The 16,319-nt window shown below is 37.7% G+C and overlaps 1 protein-coding gene across 2 annotated transcripts; it reads right to left on the bottom strand.

Annotated features, from left to right (window-relative positions):
• Window positions 1-10,417: 10,417 nt before the first annotated feature.
• LOC145214653 (lysosomal acid glucosylceramidase-like) lies at window positions 10,418-16,190 on the bottom strand. 2 transcript variants are annotated; one of them, XM_080083223.1, is made up of 10 exons: window positions 15,837-16,190; window positions 15,269-15,472; window positions 14,465-14,623; window positions 14,206-14,339; window positions 13,932-14,104; window positions 13,569-13,716; window positions 12,531-12,673; window positions 12,064-12,235; window positions 11,605-11,768; window positions 10,418-11,250 (listed from the first exon to the last, which is right to left on the bottom strand). In XM_080083223.1, exons 1-10 carry the CDS (start codon window positions 15,904-15,906, stop codon window positions 11,016-11,018), a joined length of 1,602 nt encoding a protein of 533 aa, XP_079939349.1. In that variant the 5' UTR covers window positions 15,907-16,190; the 3' UTR covers window positions 10,418-11,015. The 2 variants fall into 2 exon arrangements, with proteins under 2 accessions (XP_079939349.1, XP_079939348.1); XM_080083222.1 differs by having other exon boundaries at window positions 15,269-15,475; window positions 15,837-16,188.
• Between the last annotated feature and the right edge of the window lie 129 nt (window positions 16,191-16,319).

Here is a 16,319-nt window from a genome sequence, read left to right on the forward strand (position 1 = left end):
TAACTTACCGCAAAATCCAGGCTGTCTCCATTCCGGTCTGAGATCGGTTTTGCTCATACAAAGACGAGAGTATTGCGCCACTGAATTACACTGACAATCTGGTCTGAACGTTCTCTGAAATTAAATACAATAAATAAAATATCAAGTAAGAGGCACGCCAATTAATGTAAGTTAAGTTCTGGGTGTGCATGTTATGTCAATCAGTAGCAAAGTAACACGCATTAGAATAGTAATGTTTTACGATGAAGTTAAAAAGCATGAACATCTGCTTTATAGCCACAAATCAGTTCTTTACACCAACTTTACACTTCCAACATGGTATAACAATGTTACAGCCTACCACTTAATGAAAAGCCTCAGATTTACTAAAAAGTAAAAGATTATCCTAAAACGATATGTTAAGGGCTAAACATTGTCATTATCAAAACTTCTGCGTTATTCTGCCAGTGTTGTATGTACGGAGCCAATATTTTAAGACGGGAAACTTGTGTAACTTACCTCACATCTACAAAGATCTGAAACACACCCATCAACCAGTGGGTCAGGATCAACTCCAGCCGCAACGCAATCAGCAAAAGCACGGTGGTTCGGTATAAACACCAAACACACAGCATGGATCGTCTGTGCCAAAAAAAGTTATCAATAAAAAACTGGGTTTTAACTGGGTTTCACTGTTCAAGTATTTTATTTCAACATTCCGTTGTGTTTATTTTATCAAAAGTAACATTTAAGGACGTACAAACGTTTGACGGTCCTTGGTGTTGAGGACAACCAAGGTAATACAAATACAATATATTTGCGGTCAATACCAAGCTATCGGTAAGGAAAATTGAGCTATAACAGTCTTACATCGACGATATCTGCATCCAGGCCTTCGCAGTCGTATGGTAGTACTGCAACATCGGTACAGTGACTGTGAATACCAAGTACTCTCCATCCTCGAGCCAACCATATTGGGCTACTCGCGGGACTGTCTGTGCAAAAACAAACAATTATTACAAAAAAATTTCAAGCATACTCTTATAATTTCCGAATATATCAAAAAGACGTGTAAAGCACATAAGTCAAATACAGGTAACATGAGCATGAATCGTAGGTGCAAAACAAAACGGGTTCATGCCCAAAATCGTATGTTTTTTTCAAAAAAAATAGTTTTTACACAAAAATGCTTCTACAATCCACAGTTGAAAATCTATGGGTTTTTTAACTTGGCATAATTCCGCACTTATTATACAGTCTAATAGTCTATCAAACAGATGTTGGTTCATAATGATAATATGTTCCCATTTTTTAGTAAAATACAATCGTGGATAAACCCAGTATTTCTACACAGATTTGATATTCATATCGGTAAGCCCCGAATCGACGATGCAGACCAACAGCTCACTAAAATCCAGATCACATGACGATTGGAAGCAAATAGGTTTTAGTCGTGGATTCGAATTCCACAGATTGGTCTAGCTCAGTCCTGGGCATTTTACGGCCCGCGGGCCACATCCGGCCTGTTGGCTGTCCCTGTCCGGCCCGCGTGAGGTTTAAGTACATTAAAACACCAATCCAATATAGGTCTATTTATGCTATGCATAAAATAAGGCAATTTTGCTGTTATTTTAAAAAGCAATTTGTTACATATGACTACGTAGTGATGCACGTGCGTAGGCGAACAGCTACGTGTGATGCTGGTCAAAATCGTAATAAAACACAAGTTGTTCAACCAATTGTTACGTTGCCTATAATGCACTTTTGTGTCGAAATAATACAGCGGGGATGGGAAAAGCACATAAACCTGATTTTTACAAACTGGAATTGATCAACCTAATTGAATAAAAACTTTGGGTTTTAACATTTCAGCGTAATATTGCAAGCTAAATTGCTATTTTTCATGTCAATTCGCCCGCTTATTTTTTATGCAAACTATAAATATTTGCATAACAACGCTCAAATGTAGAATTAAGTTTAACCAAGTTATCGTTGGTTTGGCCCTCGGACATAAGTCAGGTTTCTTATGTGGCCCCTTTTAAAAATTAATTGCCCACCCCTGGTCTAGCTTATGCCATTCCGCATGGTGAAGCCTGGAAAAGCGGCTTAATACCGTTTGATACTGCCCCAAAGAGGCCTAATGTAACAGAGTTGTAAACGGGTCTGAAATTGGAGCCCGAACCCGGCCCGAACGCGAAAGTACAAGCCCGAAACCCTGCTCGAACCCGATTCGTTTTTGAGAAGCACGTTTAGGCCCGAAAGTTTGATTGACAGGCCTATACTTGAAGACTCAAAGTCCCAGACAACAAACACAATAGACAATTGGTATCGAACAAGGCGTTTTGGGGCTGTTTGATATTAGGTCAGGTCCACCAACTGGCTATTTATCTAGTGATTTTTTTTTTAATCCTGACACAGAATGTACAGTCAGGCCCGAATCAGGCCGTTTTTTGAGAAAAAACAAGCCCGAAAATCTGGCCTGATTTACAACTCTGCAATGTACTGCTACCTGGTGTATCCTCTTTGCTCAAACGTTTGATCGCGTTTATAATTACAAAACAACTTACTGTCGGGCAAAACCATATCATTGGAGGAATCTTGGTCGGCATTTCCGCATAATCCACATAGTTTTCCGTTATACGTTGAATCTTCCAACTCGATTTCAGCCAGACCGTTGCCGTTCCACATAATTATTATCCCAACTTTCATTACAACTTTCAGATATTGGCCGATGCGAACAATTGAAAAGCGTTCCTGGGCAAACTTTGTGTGGTCCAAGCTGAATAAAAATGTTTGTATTTTGACAAACAGATGGTTGTTTTTGCACAGCTTTAACTTTTTATTAGGAGCACTTGTGACACACTTTTAATACAAAGAGTATTATTTGTAAACTACCGCCAGGCATGCTTTGTACCGATTTTGTGTACTATCTGGATGACGTATAAGAAAATAGCTTCGGAAAATTTTGAAGAAAGTGGCTTCGGAAAAATCGGATCTTTGCCTAATCCCGATAGATTTTGTGGTCTAATCGGGTCCGGATAGTACAGGGTTTACTATATAACTGGCTTTCAAAGCATATTTTGCCTGGCATCTTGTGAGATTTTTGGGGTTGGTAATTTACATGAAAAAATGGCAACTAAACTTACACTTTGCCGTTCATCATTGCTACGTTGTTAGGGAGTAGTGTTAAGCTATCTGATCCTTGAAAGTTAATGATTATCGCCATAAACTCTGCAGTTGTGTTAACAAGAGGAAGCAGTTCTGCCGGAAGCTGAAACAATAAGCAAAGTATTATGTAGCAATAAATAATTAAAATTAGATACCAACTTGTAGCAGATTTTACAAATTTAAACAGATATGGTTTTAGGTAAATGACGGTTTAAACTAAACTCCTTTAAATAATAGTGTAACAGCCATTGCCCTTAAATGCAATTATAAGTCCATGGTATAAAATAACACGCTTTATTTATGAAATCAGAGTTCAATCGGGCATTTTGGGTCGGGCAAAAATGTTTTTAACAAGCCGGCATAATTCGGGCATGAATTAACATTCTGTGTCTATTATTGTTCATTGTATATGTGTTCTTTTTCATATTCTGTACAGCCGTAGTTTTTGTAGGCTTTAATATGGGCATGTAAAACAAACTTTGGGCTTAAGCGTTTTTTTTTTTTTCAAAACTATTTGGGTTCGGGCCGGGCTTCGGGTTCTAATTTTGGGCTCGCTTACAACTCGGGGTAAAATATTTATTTTTTGTTGCCAAATAGATTAAGAGTTACCATTTGCTCACCATCTCGTATGCAGTCTGGTTTGCTATCTCTCCCGTTTCGCGATGAATCGGAACATAATCTTCTGGGTTCTTGGACAGTTCAATGGAGAAGGTGTGGTCGGTGCAGTCGGAAATCATTGTGTAATGACATATACCAGGAAAATCGTATGAGCTTCCATCAAATGTGCGTATATGTCGAGCACTCCACATTGTACAAGTGCTTTCAGCGTGCCGGTGAGACGACAATGCTGCAAGGTATCAATTGGATAAGTGTAGGCTATAGGTTAAATCAGGGGTGGGCAAACTACGGCCCGCGGGCCGCATGCGGCCCGGCAAAGGAGTTTGTGCGGCCCGCCAAATGTTCACAAACTTTGAAGAGAAAGTTACCGAGCAACGCTGAATAGAATTATAAGCACAGGCGTAGATTTTTAAAAATACCGGGGATGCGACTTGCCTAAACACAGATACTTTTTACGTGCTTTAGCCTGTTGTTTCTGCCATGCAAATCGTCACTTGACACAATTTCTTTGTTCGATAAAGTAAAAGCGGTTTACGTTTTGAAATACAGCCCACTTTGCAATGTTGACGCCAAAACTTTGGTCACTTTTGAACAAGTTTAGGTTGTTGCAGTACTTTGCAAACGAACATTAAACACGGCTACTAAAAGCGGCTCGCATTGTTTAATGTTAGCGCAAGGAATATTAACAAAAAAAACGTGGTGTAGCCTATGTTGAAACAAATGCTTGTTTATTTTTTAAATCAATTACAATTGTAGCTTTTCAACCAATGTGTGTACAATCATAAAAGTGACAAGAAACGTATTTGCAGATAGCTGAAAATATACTATGTTAATATTTTGGGCTAAATCAGGGGTACACAACGTGCGGCCGTAAGGCGACATGCGGCCGCGGAGACAAGTTTGTGCGGTCGTGGCCATGTATGTTAAAATACATGTACTGGCGGCCGTGACGTAACTGAAACTATTATGCCTAATATTTTGATTTTCAAACTGCTAAAAACAGATTTCGTGAAACTGGAAAAAAGATTACCAGCCTAGTGACCTGTGACCATATACGCCAGGCTTTTTACCTGCTTATTATGTGCAAACAATGCAAAAAACAGGCACCGCAATCGTCACTATACAGTGTATGACGTCATAAACAGTTAGCTCCGTTCAGCTAAACTAATGCACCAAGTTAGAAGTTATTAATCTGAGCATTTTAGACGGCTTTAAATGGTATATATAGGATATAAACCTAATTCTTTACACAAGTTATTTTAAAACAAAAAAAAAACAAGCAAACAATTGGCGGCCGTTGGTGAAATACTATGCGGCCCCATAAGATTAAAAACCTTTGAATGCGGCCCTTGCACTGAAAAGTTTGCCCACCCCTGGGGTAAATCAAGGCTTCCTAAATTTTTCAGTTCACGATTTTTAAAACAACATTTTTGCGACTGCAGGTATCAGATAAACAACATTAATTTGTAAATGTCATTGAAACTTTGTGAAAAATTGACGTACCCAAAAACGTTTAACAGTCAAATAATGTTTTTATGTCACACTTTTAATGTCGACCATATACCACGGAAAAAACTTATGGTTTAACATGACACCATTGCCTCCACAAGCCCGCAGTTTAAAACTTACACGAAAAACTTCGGGTTTAGTGTAAATGTAGGAATGTTTTGTATCTGATATATTTTACAAAGACTTGTAATATATTATTGCAGTTATTAATTTTCGATATGTTTAAAGAATAACCAGAACGAAAACTTCCGTTCTAAATAAAAAAACGGCTTTTTTCTTACTTAGTTGGCATTGGTCCCCGGCATATCCAGCACTGCAGCTGCACACATTCGGCGAAGTACATTTTCCGCCGTTTTGACACCGCTTCGTGCAAACCGCTGTAAACCAAATCCAGATTGGACAAAAAATGGTTCAAATTGACAAACCAAAAGTTTGTAACACATAAATTAGGCCAAGCATTGAAAAATTTTGTACGTTATGAATCTAGATAACTTATATGCTATTGGTATAAACTGTTGTATATGAACTTACGTAATTCACAGGAGTGTCCGTGCCATAACCCAATGCACTCGCATGTATCCGGACGTACACATTTTCCCGCGTGCTCACAAGGTGGTAGACACAAAGCTGTAAAAAAGCAACTTCACAGTTTTGAACTGATAACAACAAACACGCAGCCTCTGCTGTAAGTTATAGCCTCTAAGTCAGTGGTCGGCAACAGCCGGTCCGCGAGGAGTTCGTTACGGGGCCGTATACTTTTTTTAAGTTAAATGCTTTAAAACATTTCGCCCATGTATCCCAGGAAAGATAAACTAATTTAGGCGTTTTCATTGCTAATTATTTGTTTGTTTGTTTTTGTTAAAGGCCTGTCCGCGATAATATTTCTGTTTTAAAAACGGTCCACAGTAAAAAAAAATGGTGCCGACCCCTACTCTAAGTTATATTGCAATTTTGTTTTACAGGAACAAAAACTGGTTTATAAAATTTGTTAGAAATATAATAAAGTCATCTGCGGGAGGTGAAACAATTGAAAATAAGGTTACAGTACTCACGGTAGTCACATATCGCTCCCGTCCAACCGGCCATACACTGGCAAACATCTCGCTTCGAACAAACACCATTTTGACATGGCGGGTCGCATACGGCTGCCGAAAACAAAAAACAAAATATTTATCAGAACAATAAAAACATGTTGCCTTTGAGCTATCATGACAGTGACATTCGTTCTGAAACTATTGTAACCAGCGTTTTAGCCTGGATGTTCTAATTATTGTTTTAAAACTGTACAATTTATGACAAAACTGAAATTGGAAATGGTGTCAACATTTTCTGTGATACAGTCGAAATACAGACGTTTAACATGTGTGTTTAACCAAGCTAAAAACGTTATGTGACGATCAGCACAATGTTGAAACACGCCCAACATCGCCTTTTTTTTACCTAACAGGAGTATTATTTATGTTAGATGTTCAGTGCGCAAAACTACAATTGCGATGTTTTTACGCCACGATATTTACCTGTTTGGCAAACAGTGCCGGTGTATCCGACCTGGCATGTACACAAGTCTGGGCTGGAGCATATGCCTCCGTTCAAACACTCAGGATTGCAGATTGCTGCAAGCAAAAGCATTCGATTAATCAGCGCCCTAGAAAACAAATTTACGCAGACAGGAAGCACTCAGTTCCATGCTGGAAGCGGTAATGCGTTTCCTCCAAGTGGAAGCAATAAAAGCTGAATATCGTTGTTTGAAACAATTAGGGTGGGAAAGTTTTGCTGCGGCATGATAAAGAGGGATAGCGAATATAAAATGACGTCAACAATTGGTTGTCCTCGCACTTTCGTCACAAATGACTGGTAAATGACTCAAAGCCATGACATCATTAGCAATAAATTTGCAATGTGTATGTTGCTGTAAACATGTTGTTTTGTTGCGAGGCGATTTGTACTATTTATATCAACACTTTTTTTACTTGCTATAACTAATAACCGCAAATAAATTCAAACAAAAATGCATACGTGTGTTGCAGTCTATTCCTTTCCACCCAAGCTCACACATACAGGTATTTGGCCCCAGACAAACGCCATGTAGACAAGATTCTTGGCAGAGAACTAAAAACAAAGTTATAATGACTAAACAGTCTAACCAACAACAGTTACGTGAAGATTCTTGACTTACATTGTGTACAATCAGGGCCAAACCAGTCGTTGATGCAGGCACACATGTCTGTCGCGATGCAATGCCCGCCATTTCTGCATGATAACCGGCATTGGGCTGCAAATAGCATTTTTTAAACTTGGGGAAGTATTTAATTTTGAAAAAAGTAAAGCAAATTAAACAATCGAAACAAGCTATCCGAAAAAAGCAATTATATACGATTGAAACGTTAAAACTATACAGTGTTTATAAATGTCTTTCTTTCAAGTTTGGACAGAGTCATGTTGAAATTAAGTCTTACGCTGATTGCCGGTTAGGCCTTGCAGTTGGCTGTTTTGCACAAATCCTGCTAATTCCTTGCTGGCATTTACTGAATCTTTTAATATAACGCTTGCTTGTTCAAGAAAGTTCTGAAGATTTGTGCTGAAATGACCAAGAGAATGTTCTTTTACGCTTCAATAACTATTATGTATTCCAGTGTTAAGATACGTGAAAAAAACAGATTGTAGGCAATAAAAACATATTGTATGTTCTTACTTGTTTGCATTATTCTGTGCCTTTCCGGAAGGTAAACCTATAATAAAATACAGGAAATTCAGTTGCAATTGGAACGTCAGATGCTCCTAAACCACTTACAAATTTAAATTTGAAATGGTATGACAAGACTAAATCAATTCCAGGATAGAAATTTCTACCACCGTGCAAGACAAGCACAACCCAATAGTTTTTATTTACATAGGTAAAAAGTTGAGTGTGCTATAGGGCAGTGGTCGGCAACCGCCGGGCCGCGGCCCGGTACCGGTCCGCGAGGAGTTCGTTACCGGGCCGTATAACTTTTCCCGTTGAACGGTTTAAAACATTTTTCCGATGTATCCCGGGAATGATAAACTAATTTAAGTGTTTTTATTGCTGAATATTTGTAGTTTTTTTGAAGACCGGTCCGCGATAAAATTTCACTTTCAAAAACGGTCCGCGGTGCAAAAAAGGTTGCCGACCCCTGCTATAGGGCATTATGCGTAAAACCCTAGGTCAGTGGTTCTCAAACTTATATGGATCGCGTACCACCTGACAACTTTTTCTATCGCTGCGTACCACCTAAAGTCCTAATCCTGTTTGAATGGATAGACCAAGAAATAGGCCTATTTTCTTAACCTGGCTAGCATATTTAGCAATTTCAATGAATGTCCAAAACACGTGTTTCGCCCAAACCAGGGCTGATCAGTTAGGTCAGTTAAGTTGCAATTTTAGATCGGACTTAAATTAGGTATAAGAACCACTGCCCTAGGTAAAGCATGTCGCACGATAATATTAATTACGTTTACAAGAACAATTTTGTCATTAAACACCAGCAACTTAGGCTCACAAAAACCTTTTGTACACACAAAAACTCTATTGAATTAAGACGCAAACTTTTAAAATATTACAATTGTTTAACGACTTGTTTCTATCTTGTATTGTTCTGTGAGTGGTATTTGTCCAAACAAGGACAGCAACCTATTTATAAACGTGGCGTAGGTGCTGAGCATGGAATAAAAAGTATCTTCCTATCATTTAGAGTCTAGGTAGGTGACCTACAGCAATCCTTATTGTGTAATTTAGTGTCGCGTACAATGAAAAACTCACCAGCTAACGCTATGACAAGCATCCATAACGCAAACGACCTCAGCAACTTGAAGTTCATAGTAAGAGGTCGCCAGTCCTGCTGGCCTTTACCGCTAAGACTTAGTCCTCTTGTAAGGTGTTCTGGCAATTTCCCGGGCCCACTACGACCAAAGTCACAGTAGGAATGAACGAGGTTTCGCGGCTCGCAAGTCCAAACCCCGTTGTCGCTTTTTCTTGCATGGAAATGAACGGAAGTCAAGCCTTCTCAAGAGGCATGTGATTGAGATTGTTTGGAACTGGTAAGAGTCGTTTTTATGTCCAAATACGTCAGTGTTTTTGGAGTGCTTGCTTTTTTGCACTCGACTGGCAAAAAACTACGCAGTTTTGTGAAGGTCAAACGAATTTGCATTTAATCATTTGCGTCACAAGTACCCAGCAGGAAAGGGACAGACTGTTCGGCAAAGAGACAAAACATTTAAGGCGATTTCCCAAACAAAGTTAAACAACCTAAATCACTATAAAGTTTGATACCAGATCTCATTCCAACGCCAAAAATACAACCGTTAACAGTTTAAATGGAGTGTACATTATCTTTGCTGAAAAACATTGCCATATCAGAGGCATGAATATCATGATTGAACTTTTGGTTTGGGTGTGGTTATCATATAAATCAATCACAAAATATATATAATAGAGCGTCAAGGCTCACAAAACAACCAAATGTTCGTAACTTTGTAATCGTGGTAAGGAAGTATATATTTGATATATTTGACCATCCTGAATGGCTCGATTTTGGAGGTTTTACATAGGAACCATAGGTATTAGCCTGCTATTACAGTAGCATTTGGAACAAAACTCAAAAAGGAAGGACAGAAAGTCAAGGGCAAAGAGTTTGACCAAAGGATTAAATCGCGTAGTCCGGTATTATAATGATTTAACCAACGGTTTCTGCTTTGAAATGCGGACTTAAATTCTACCCTTTAGTTTGTGTTGCAGATTTTGTTAACTTTAAGTGCCAAAAAGGACACTTTGGATATTTTTGCATAAGGTCAACAACACTATAGCAGAACGTGTGTTAAAGGTTGGACTAATAGCCTTGGAACTAACTAGGAATGAGACATTTTTCGTACAATAAGACAATTAAGTGACTAAAACCAGGTCAGTGTCAGACGTTCCCACCCCTTTCGCACGCAAACCTGTTATATAAGGTTACAGTATTCAAAGTCAAACCGATTGCAAGTATTGTTTTGACACCATCTGACCCGAGTTTGTCGAAATGGTAGCAATGCTCAGGTCAACGTAAACGCAATTATTTTGTAACAAGCCGTCTGCTTTCTGTGACCTTCTACGCAACAAGCAATGTGAGAAGTTATTACCTTGGACGTGTATTGGGTCCCTACGTCTGGTTTTGCTTTAAAATTTCTATTTTAATCACGAACTTCATGTTCATCTTTTCCCACAAGAGGCGAAAAAGTAGCGGTCGATACTCACAAACAAAAAACAAATCGTCTGGATTCAGGCATTTGCAATTTGCATTACTTACATTCCATTCAAATTCAATGCAATTAAGTGTCGCAGGGAACAATGCTCTCGAAAACTTTGTCAGTGGTGATATGAAATGTTAAATGTGGAATTATTTTTTTTTCTCTGAAAACAAACAAACACATACTTGATATTCTATTTTAAATTATTTTTTACAAAGATCAATTTATCTATGGTGTTTAATAGCAATGGTAAACGAAACATTATAAACTGAACGGGAAACTAAAAAAAGCCTTTCTCACCCAGTGAGTTTGCATCTGAAGTCTTCCAATAGCAATCAATGACTGACTTTTAAAAACTAGGCGAAGAATAAAAAACAATAGCAGCGTTAATTATAAACACGTTAATTTCTGGAATTTTTTTAAATTTAAATTTAAAAAAACTCAAATACACTTTTTGACAAATTATTCTGAACTAAACCTAAAGCATACATTAAATCTAATCAGTTCCTGGTTTTCCACACGTAAGTTTGAATCGAATGAGGTGGCACTTTAAAAGTGCTAGACCCAAGAGAAGAATCACTCAATTTTAGGTGAGTTTCCGAATCGAGTGCGCTGGATATCACCATAGTAACAGTGACGTTGTCGCTGTCAATAAACGCCACGTGTCTTAAAAGTGGATCAGAAAATTTTGGTCCATTAACGTATATTCTTGTTGCGCCCTCCATGAGAAACTTGCTGCAAAACGGTTGAATCAAAGCAAAGTTTAATGGTAAATGATTGACATGAAAAGTACGGTTAAAAAATAAAAATATTTAAGGCAACAAGTCGGTCAGGAACAAGAGAAACCATTTAAATCTGATGAAAGTAGATCATCATTCTAAAAACCTCGCCCCAAAATTTAGATATTTGATAAAAACATTAGACCAAACACTTTTTCAAACGTTTTGGTCCAGAATTGATTGATTAGAAACAATTTGAGTTTGATCGACCACAATATCACCATGCAATAATTCAACTCAACATTATCTGCAAGATAAGCTATATCTTCGAGGATTAGGCTAGTATCATTTTTCTGTTGAAGACATTTACCTGAAATGTCCGATGTGATAAAACATGGGTTGTTTATAGAACTCATCTTTTGTAGCATTGACAATGATGGGTGAATCGACAAAGTTCTTTGCCCAGTTTGGACCACCGCCTTGATCGAGAGCAAGGTTCCAATCCACCCACCCAGTTACCCAGTTGTTTAAATCCTATATGATACCAGTTTAAGTTTTAGATAGAGTATGTTAAACGTTTTGCCTGCAACAAACGTTACGATTTGCTGTTTATACTAAGAAATACAAATAATTGTAACAAGGTGGAATATTGTAACCATATCAAAGAGTATTACTACTGTCATGCATAAAACCAATGAAAATATTGCTAAATTTACCAAATTAATGATGACCCGTTTACGAATACAAATTACAAATCAAGATAAAATAGTCTTAAAATATACTCTACAAGTTGCTGGCACCAACATTGATCATATTGCATTTTTGTAACCTTAAAAATATCGTTGCTGTAGCGTTGGCCTCTGAGCCAGCTTCCCAGCTTGACTTTTTCCCCGGCAAGTGAGAGTTGTCCAACACAAGCTTCTGTTCCCAAGATAAAGTAATCAGGGTGAATGTGATGGGTTTTACTTAACTTATCTGCAGGTGTAACGAAATCCGTGTACCTACAACAATTGAACAAGGATTAGTTTTTCGTTTTGTAATGCTTTAGTCCTAAAAAACACACATTAGCTGCTTTGAAATAAATTTTCATAGCTTTTTTCGTGCTTGTTTTATTTTTATTTTTTCTTTATTTCTGTTTGTTTCATCTTTAATACGTTTTCAAAACATTTGGCCTTACCAAACTTTTGTTGTTGTTGTTTTTAATATGATTTTAAACCAGAAACGAAGTAGGCTACACTTGACTGTTGCTTTGTTGTGACTTGTGACGACCAGCATTGTCCAAGTGAATTCGCTTACCAGTGCACTGCAATTCCAGACACAAATTTGGCTGCGTCATGGTCGGAAAGAACAGTTGTTGCCCATTCTGGTAGTAAAAATCTTTGTCCGTCGACTATCATCAATTTTAAGTTACCATGACCACGCGAATGTAAAGTTGGACCCTGAACAATATTGAAATTAAATAAAAGCATGCTTGACGATAAGTAAAAACCGATTGTTACAAACAATATGTGAGTCAGGATTGATTGCGTATTTCAGGATTGATATTTTGCGTATTTCAAAATGAAGTTTCAACTATCTGAGATACAAAATCTTGGACACTGGCCAAAGGTTAATAATAATCTCTTACGTTAAAGGTTTACTACAGGTGTTGCAGTTTAAGCTTTGTTGTTCCTTTAGACCAGTGGTTCTTAACCGGTGGGAAATTTCCCACTAGTGGGAAATTTGTTGTATTTAGAGGGAGAGCAACCATACTCCGGCCCGCCGGTCAAATCCGGCCTTAAATTAACTTAAATCAACTGTTAAAAGTTAATTTACTACAAATTTTTTCGCAACAACATGTAAGATTAATTTCACCTAGTGTTAGAAGGCCGTGTGTTACATCACAGACATGTCTAAAATATCAATGCTTTTGTTATTGTGCGCGAATAAATGCCTTCCCTTTGTTGATTGTGATAAAAAATGAGAAATGCAACAGAGGACATTTCAATATCCCATACATTTTTACTCTCTCACGGTAGCACTATTTAAACTAAATAACATTGCACTAAGCCTTTATGGTCCCGACGTCGAGGACAAAACATCTTTATAAAAATAAAAGAGGGGGAAATTCCAACTTGGTGATCGACTTTAGTGGGAAACCATCCCAAAAAGGTTAAGAACCACTGCTTTAGACAAAGATTTTTTTTAATCAATAGAACAAAGATGTTAAAAAAGAAGTACTGAATGATAATTATCATTATAATGGCTTACTTACAGGCTTTGTAGAAAACCTATTTTGTGTAAGTGTAAACTATCGATTATAAATGAACGAATAGGACAACGGAAAATTTGTACCAGATTAAGCTTAACGAAGTCGCGTTCTTGCTCTGCGGTCATTCCCATGCATTGAAACGAAAAATCTGGAATAAATCCGTCGTTTGGTTCGTTTTGGATTGTTAGCCCCCATATGGCCACGTCTAGTGCTTTGTACTCCTCAACAAACCTAAAAACATCTGACTTGTTTTTACTTTACCATACACATGTGTTTGGACTAATTATAATGTTATTAGATTATATTGTCATGAAGTATTAAGACACAACCAAAAAAAGACAATTGCATACAAAAAAACTGTTATAATTACAAAAGAAAATTATCATGGAGTGACGAAATACTAATGGAAAAAGCAATAAAAACATAATAAACTATTACCAGTTTACCTGGAAAAGTATAAAGCCCATGCGCTGTGGTATTGGTCGCCTGCTTGTCCCTTAAGACTTCCCCTACCGTGTAATGCGTTGTTGGTTTTCAGCCAGGCAGGGGCGCTCCAGGGACTACCAAAAAGCTTGAGCGGTTTATTGCGCATTGCATTGCTCCGAAGTATGAGAGGAATCTGCAGGTATCAACAGGTTAGTTCACAGACACAGATGATCCGGATTGTTTTGGCTGGAAGTCAACTATAGTTAGGGTTATGAAGATGTTCTATGTTACAACCTTATATTTTAGATCCTCCTGCGCAAGCGAAAAGTTCTGCATGTCAAAGTCGCCTGGGCTGTCGTTGTACGTATATTCGTGTGTTGAAAAATCACAACTTGCCATTGGAATCCTTCCCATGTTGTATTCGATACCTGTGTGTAGCACTTCGAAGTGAAATATCTGCTTGCATAGAGATATTTAATGTCCATTTTTGACAAAAAATTGGCGATGAAAAAAATTGCATTACAAGTGTATTATTCATAAAAACAATACTAACCTTCAGATGAAAAGTAAGTTTTTAAAAGTTGGTTCTGACTTTTCTGTGATAAGCTCATTATATTGATTGACGCTGCATCAGTAAACGCTCCGCCAAAACCCTGAATCTTCTGATACCGCTTGGCAGTCGAGATGTTGACACTCAAGCTGAAAGTTTCCGCTGAAACATACACTGCAGTGAAAAATAGCAAAACTCTTTTTAAGTATTTAACATTTATGACCAGTATAACTTTTTTGTTTTAGTAAATCGTGTTAAGTCACAACACCGCAGCCTGAGGGTTATGTAGTTTAAAATCACGGGATGTGGCACACTAACCTGACACGCTGTTACGTCATAGGGTGTCTAGTTTTATGGTTAAGTTATGGTAGAGGTAAAATTGGTGGTTCTGTATAGAGATGTACCGAATATTCGGTTTGCCGAATTTATTCGGCCAAATCGTCCATTTTTTGCAAAGATTCGGTTTAGGCCCAATGATTTGTTGCGAATCGGCCGAAACCGAATCTTTTACGAACACACATTTGAAGCGTTACACGTGTCTTTTCTACTTAGAACCAACGAAAATCGCGTCAATCATTATATTTTTAACACATTGTCGCTTTTCCCACTGCAGACAAAAAAACAGTAATTCATTATCGGGTTGACAATCACGCCTGAGGACAAATTAATAAACTTGAAAAAAAAAATGTCACTTAAAAATTACAAAAAGGTCAAAAATGGTTACATGTTTTCGTGAAAAGAAGGACACAAATAACATAATGAACAAGTAACAAAAACTTGGACTAGTATTTAGTAGTAAGTTCCTACCAGCAGCTTTGTAATCAGGTGAGAAATTGAACTGTTGCTGGTTAAAGCGCAATCCATCTTTGCTGCTCGTGTACACAACGCCTTCTCCGATTTGCAAGCTGGGTACCACAGGTACTCTGTCGCAGTAAGTCGAGTTGCAAACGCACACTGTCGAATCGTATCCATAAGAGCGATGCACGCATGGGCGATACTGGTGTTGCGCCTCTACTGAAAAAATAATGCTAATTGGACTTCATGTAAAAGCGCTAGCGTTTGAGTCTGGTAACCTGCTGAATTTCCATTCGTTTGTCTGGCTTACTGAATTTTAACTACTTTTCAGTAAGTATTAAAACCGCACTTTAAAAACAACAACTGGTATTCAATCTTTGAGTTGGTCTGGTCTCTTGTGTACTATTGTACGTAACTTATTTCTTGAAACTTACATTCAACCCAGTCGCGTAAAATTGTACATTAGGTCACTATCATAGTATTAATAGGTAACTTGAAACTTATGTGCACAATCAAAATCTGAGTGCTATCAAAGTTGCGAGAAAGCCACTTTAATTGCTATTAAAGCTAACAAACTTACCCGAAACGCTGCGTCGTTGCGTAAAGTTACCAATCAACAGCAAAGTACAAGATAGCAAAATTTTCCACATAATTTACGGGTAAACGAACCACAACAACTTCGTTCATCAATGCAACTCAGTTGGTGGTGGTAAACCATGTTTGATTATTTCATGCCGAAGCCTGCAAAGTTAATGATTACTGGTAAATTGATAAACTACATAAAGCAGTCCTCGGTGTTCGTCATGGGTAGATGGAGTATTTAAACTTTACAAAAGTGTAATTGTACAAAGCTCCTGGCTGCAACTTTCAAAGCTTAACTCACGTCCCAGCGAATTTGGACCAACAAGTTATAATACAATCAACTGACCTAAATCTACAAAGCAAGCCAGCAGGTAAATTAATAGCTGTAAATTACTCATGTCTAAGCACACAATATGATATTTTATGACCAATTTAGACGTTCCAGTTTACCAAGTTGTACAATCACTGGTATCATCAAAGG

Source organism: Phallusia mammillata, chromosome 2 (assembly GCF_965637545.1).
Source record: "Phallusia mammillata chromosome 2, kaPhaMamm4.hap1.1, whole genome shotgun sequence".
Lineage (NCBI taxonomy): Eukaryota > Metazoa > Chordata > Ascidiacea > Phlebobranchia > Ascidiidae > Phallusia > Phallusia mammillata.

What these genes read in the sequence shown, in the direction of transcription:
- LOC145214653 (XM_080083222.1), bottom strand. Translation starts at nt 15,906, where the DNA reads ATGTGGAAAATTTTGCTATCTTGTACTTTGCTGTTGATTGGTAACTTT. An exon ending in GCAACGACGCAGCGTTTCGG is followed by an intron (nt 15,476 to 15,836) that starts GTAAGTTTGTTA and finishes TTATTTTTTCAG; the next exon opens with TAGAGGCGCAACACCAGTAT. An exon ending in AGGAGGATCTAAAATATAAG is followed by an intron (nt 14,105 to 14,205) that starts GTTGTAACATAG and finishes TGATACCTGCAG; the next exon opens with ATTCCTCTCATACTTCGGAG.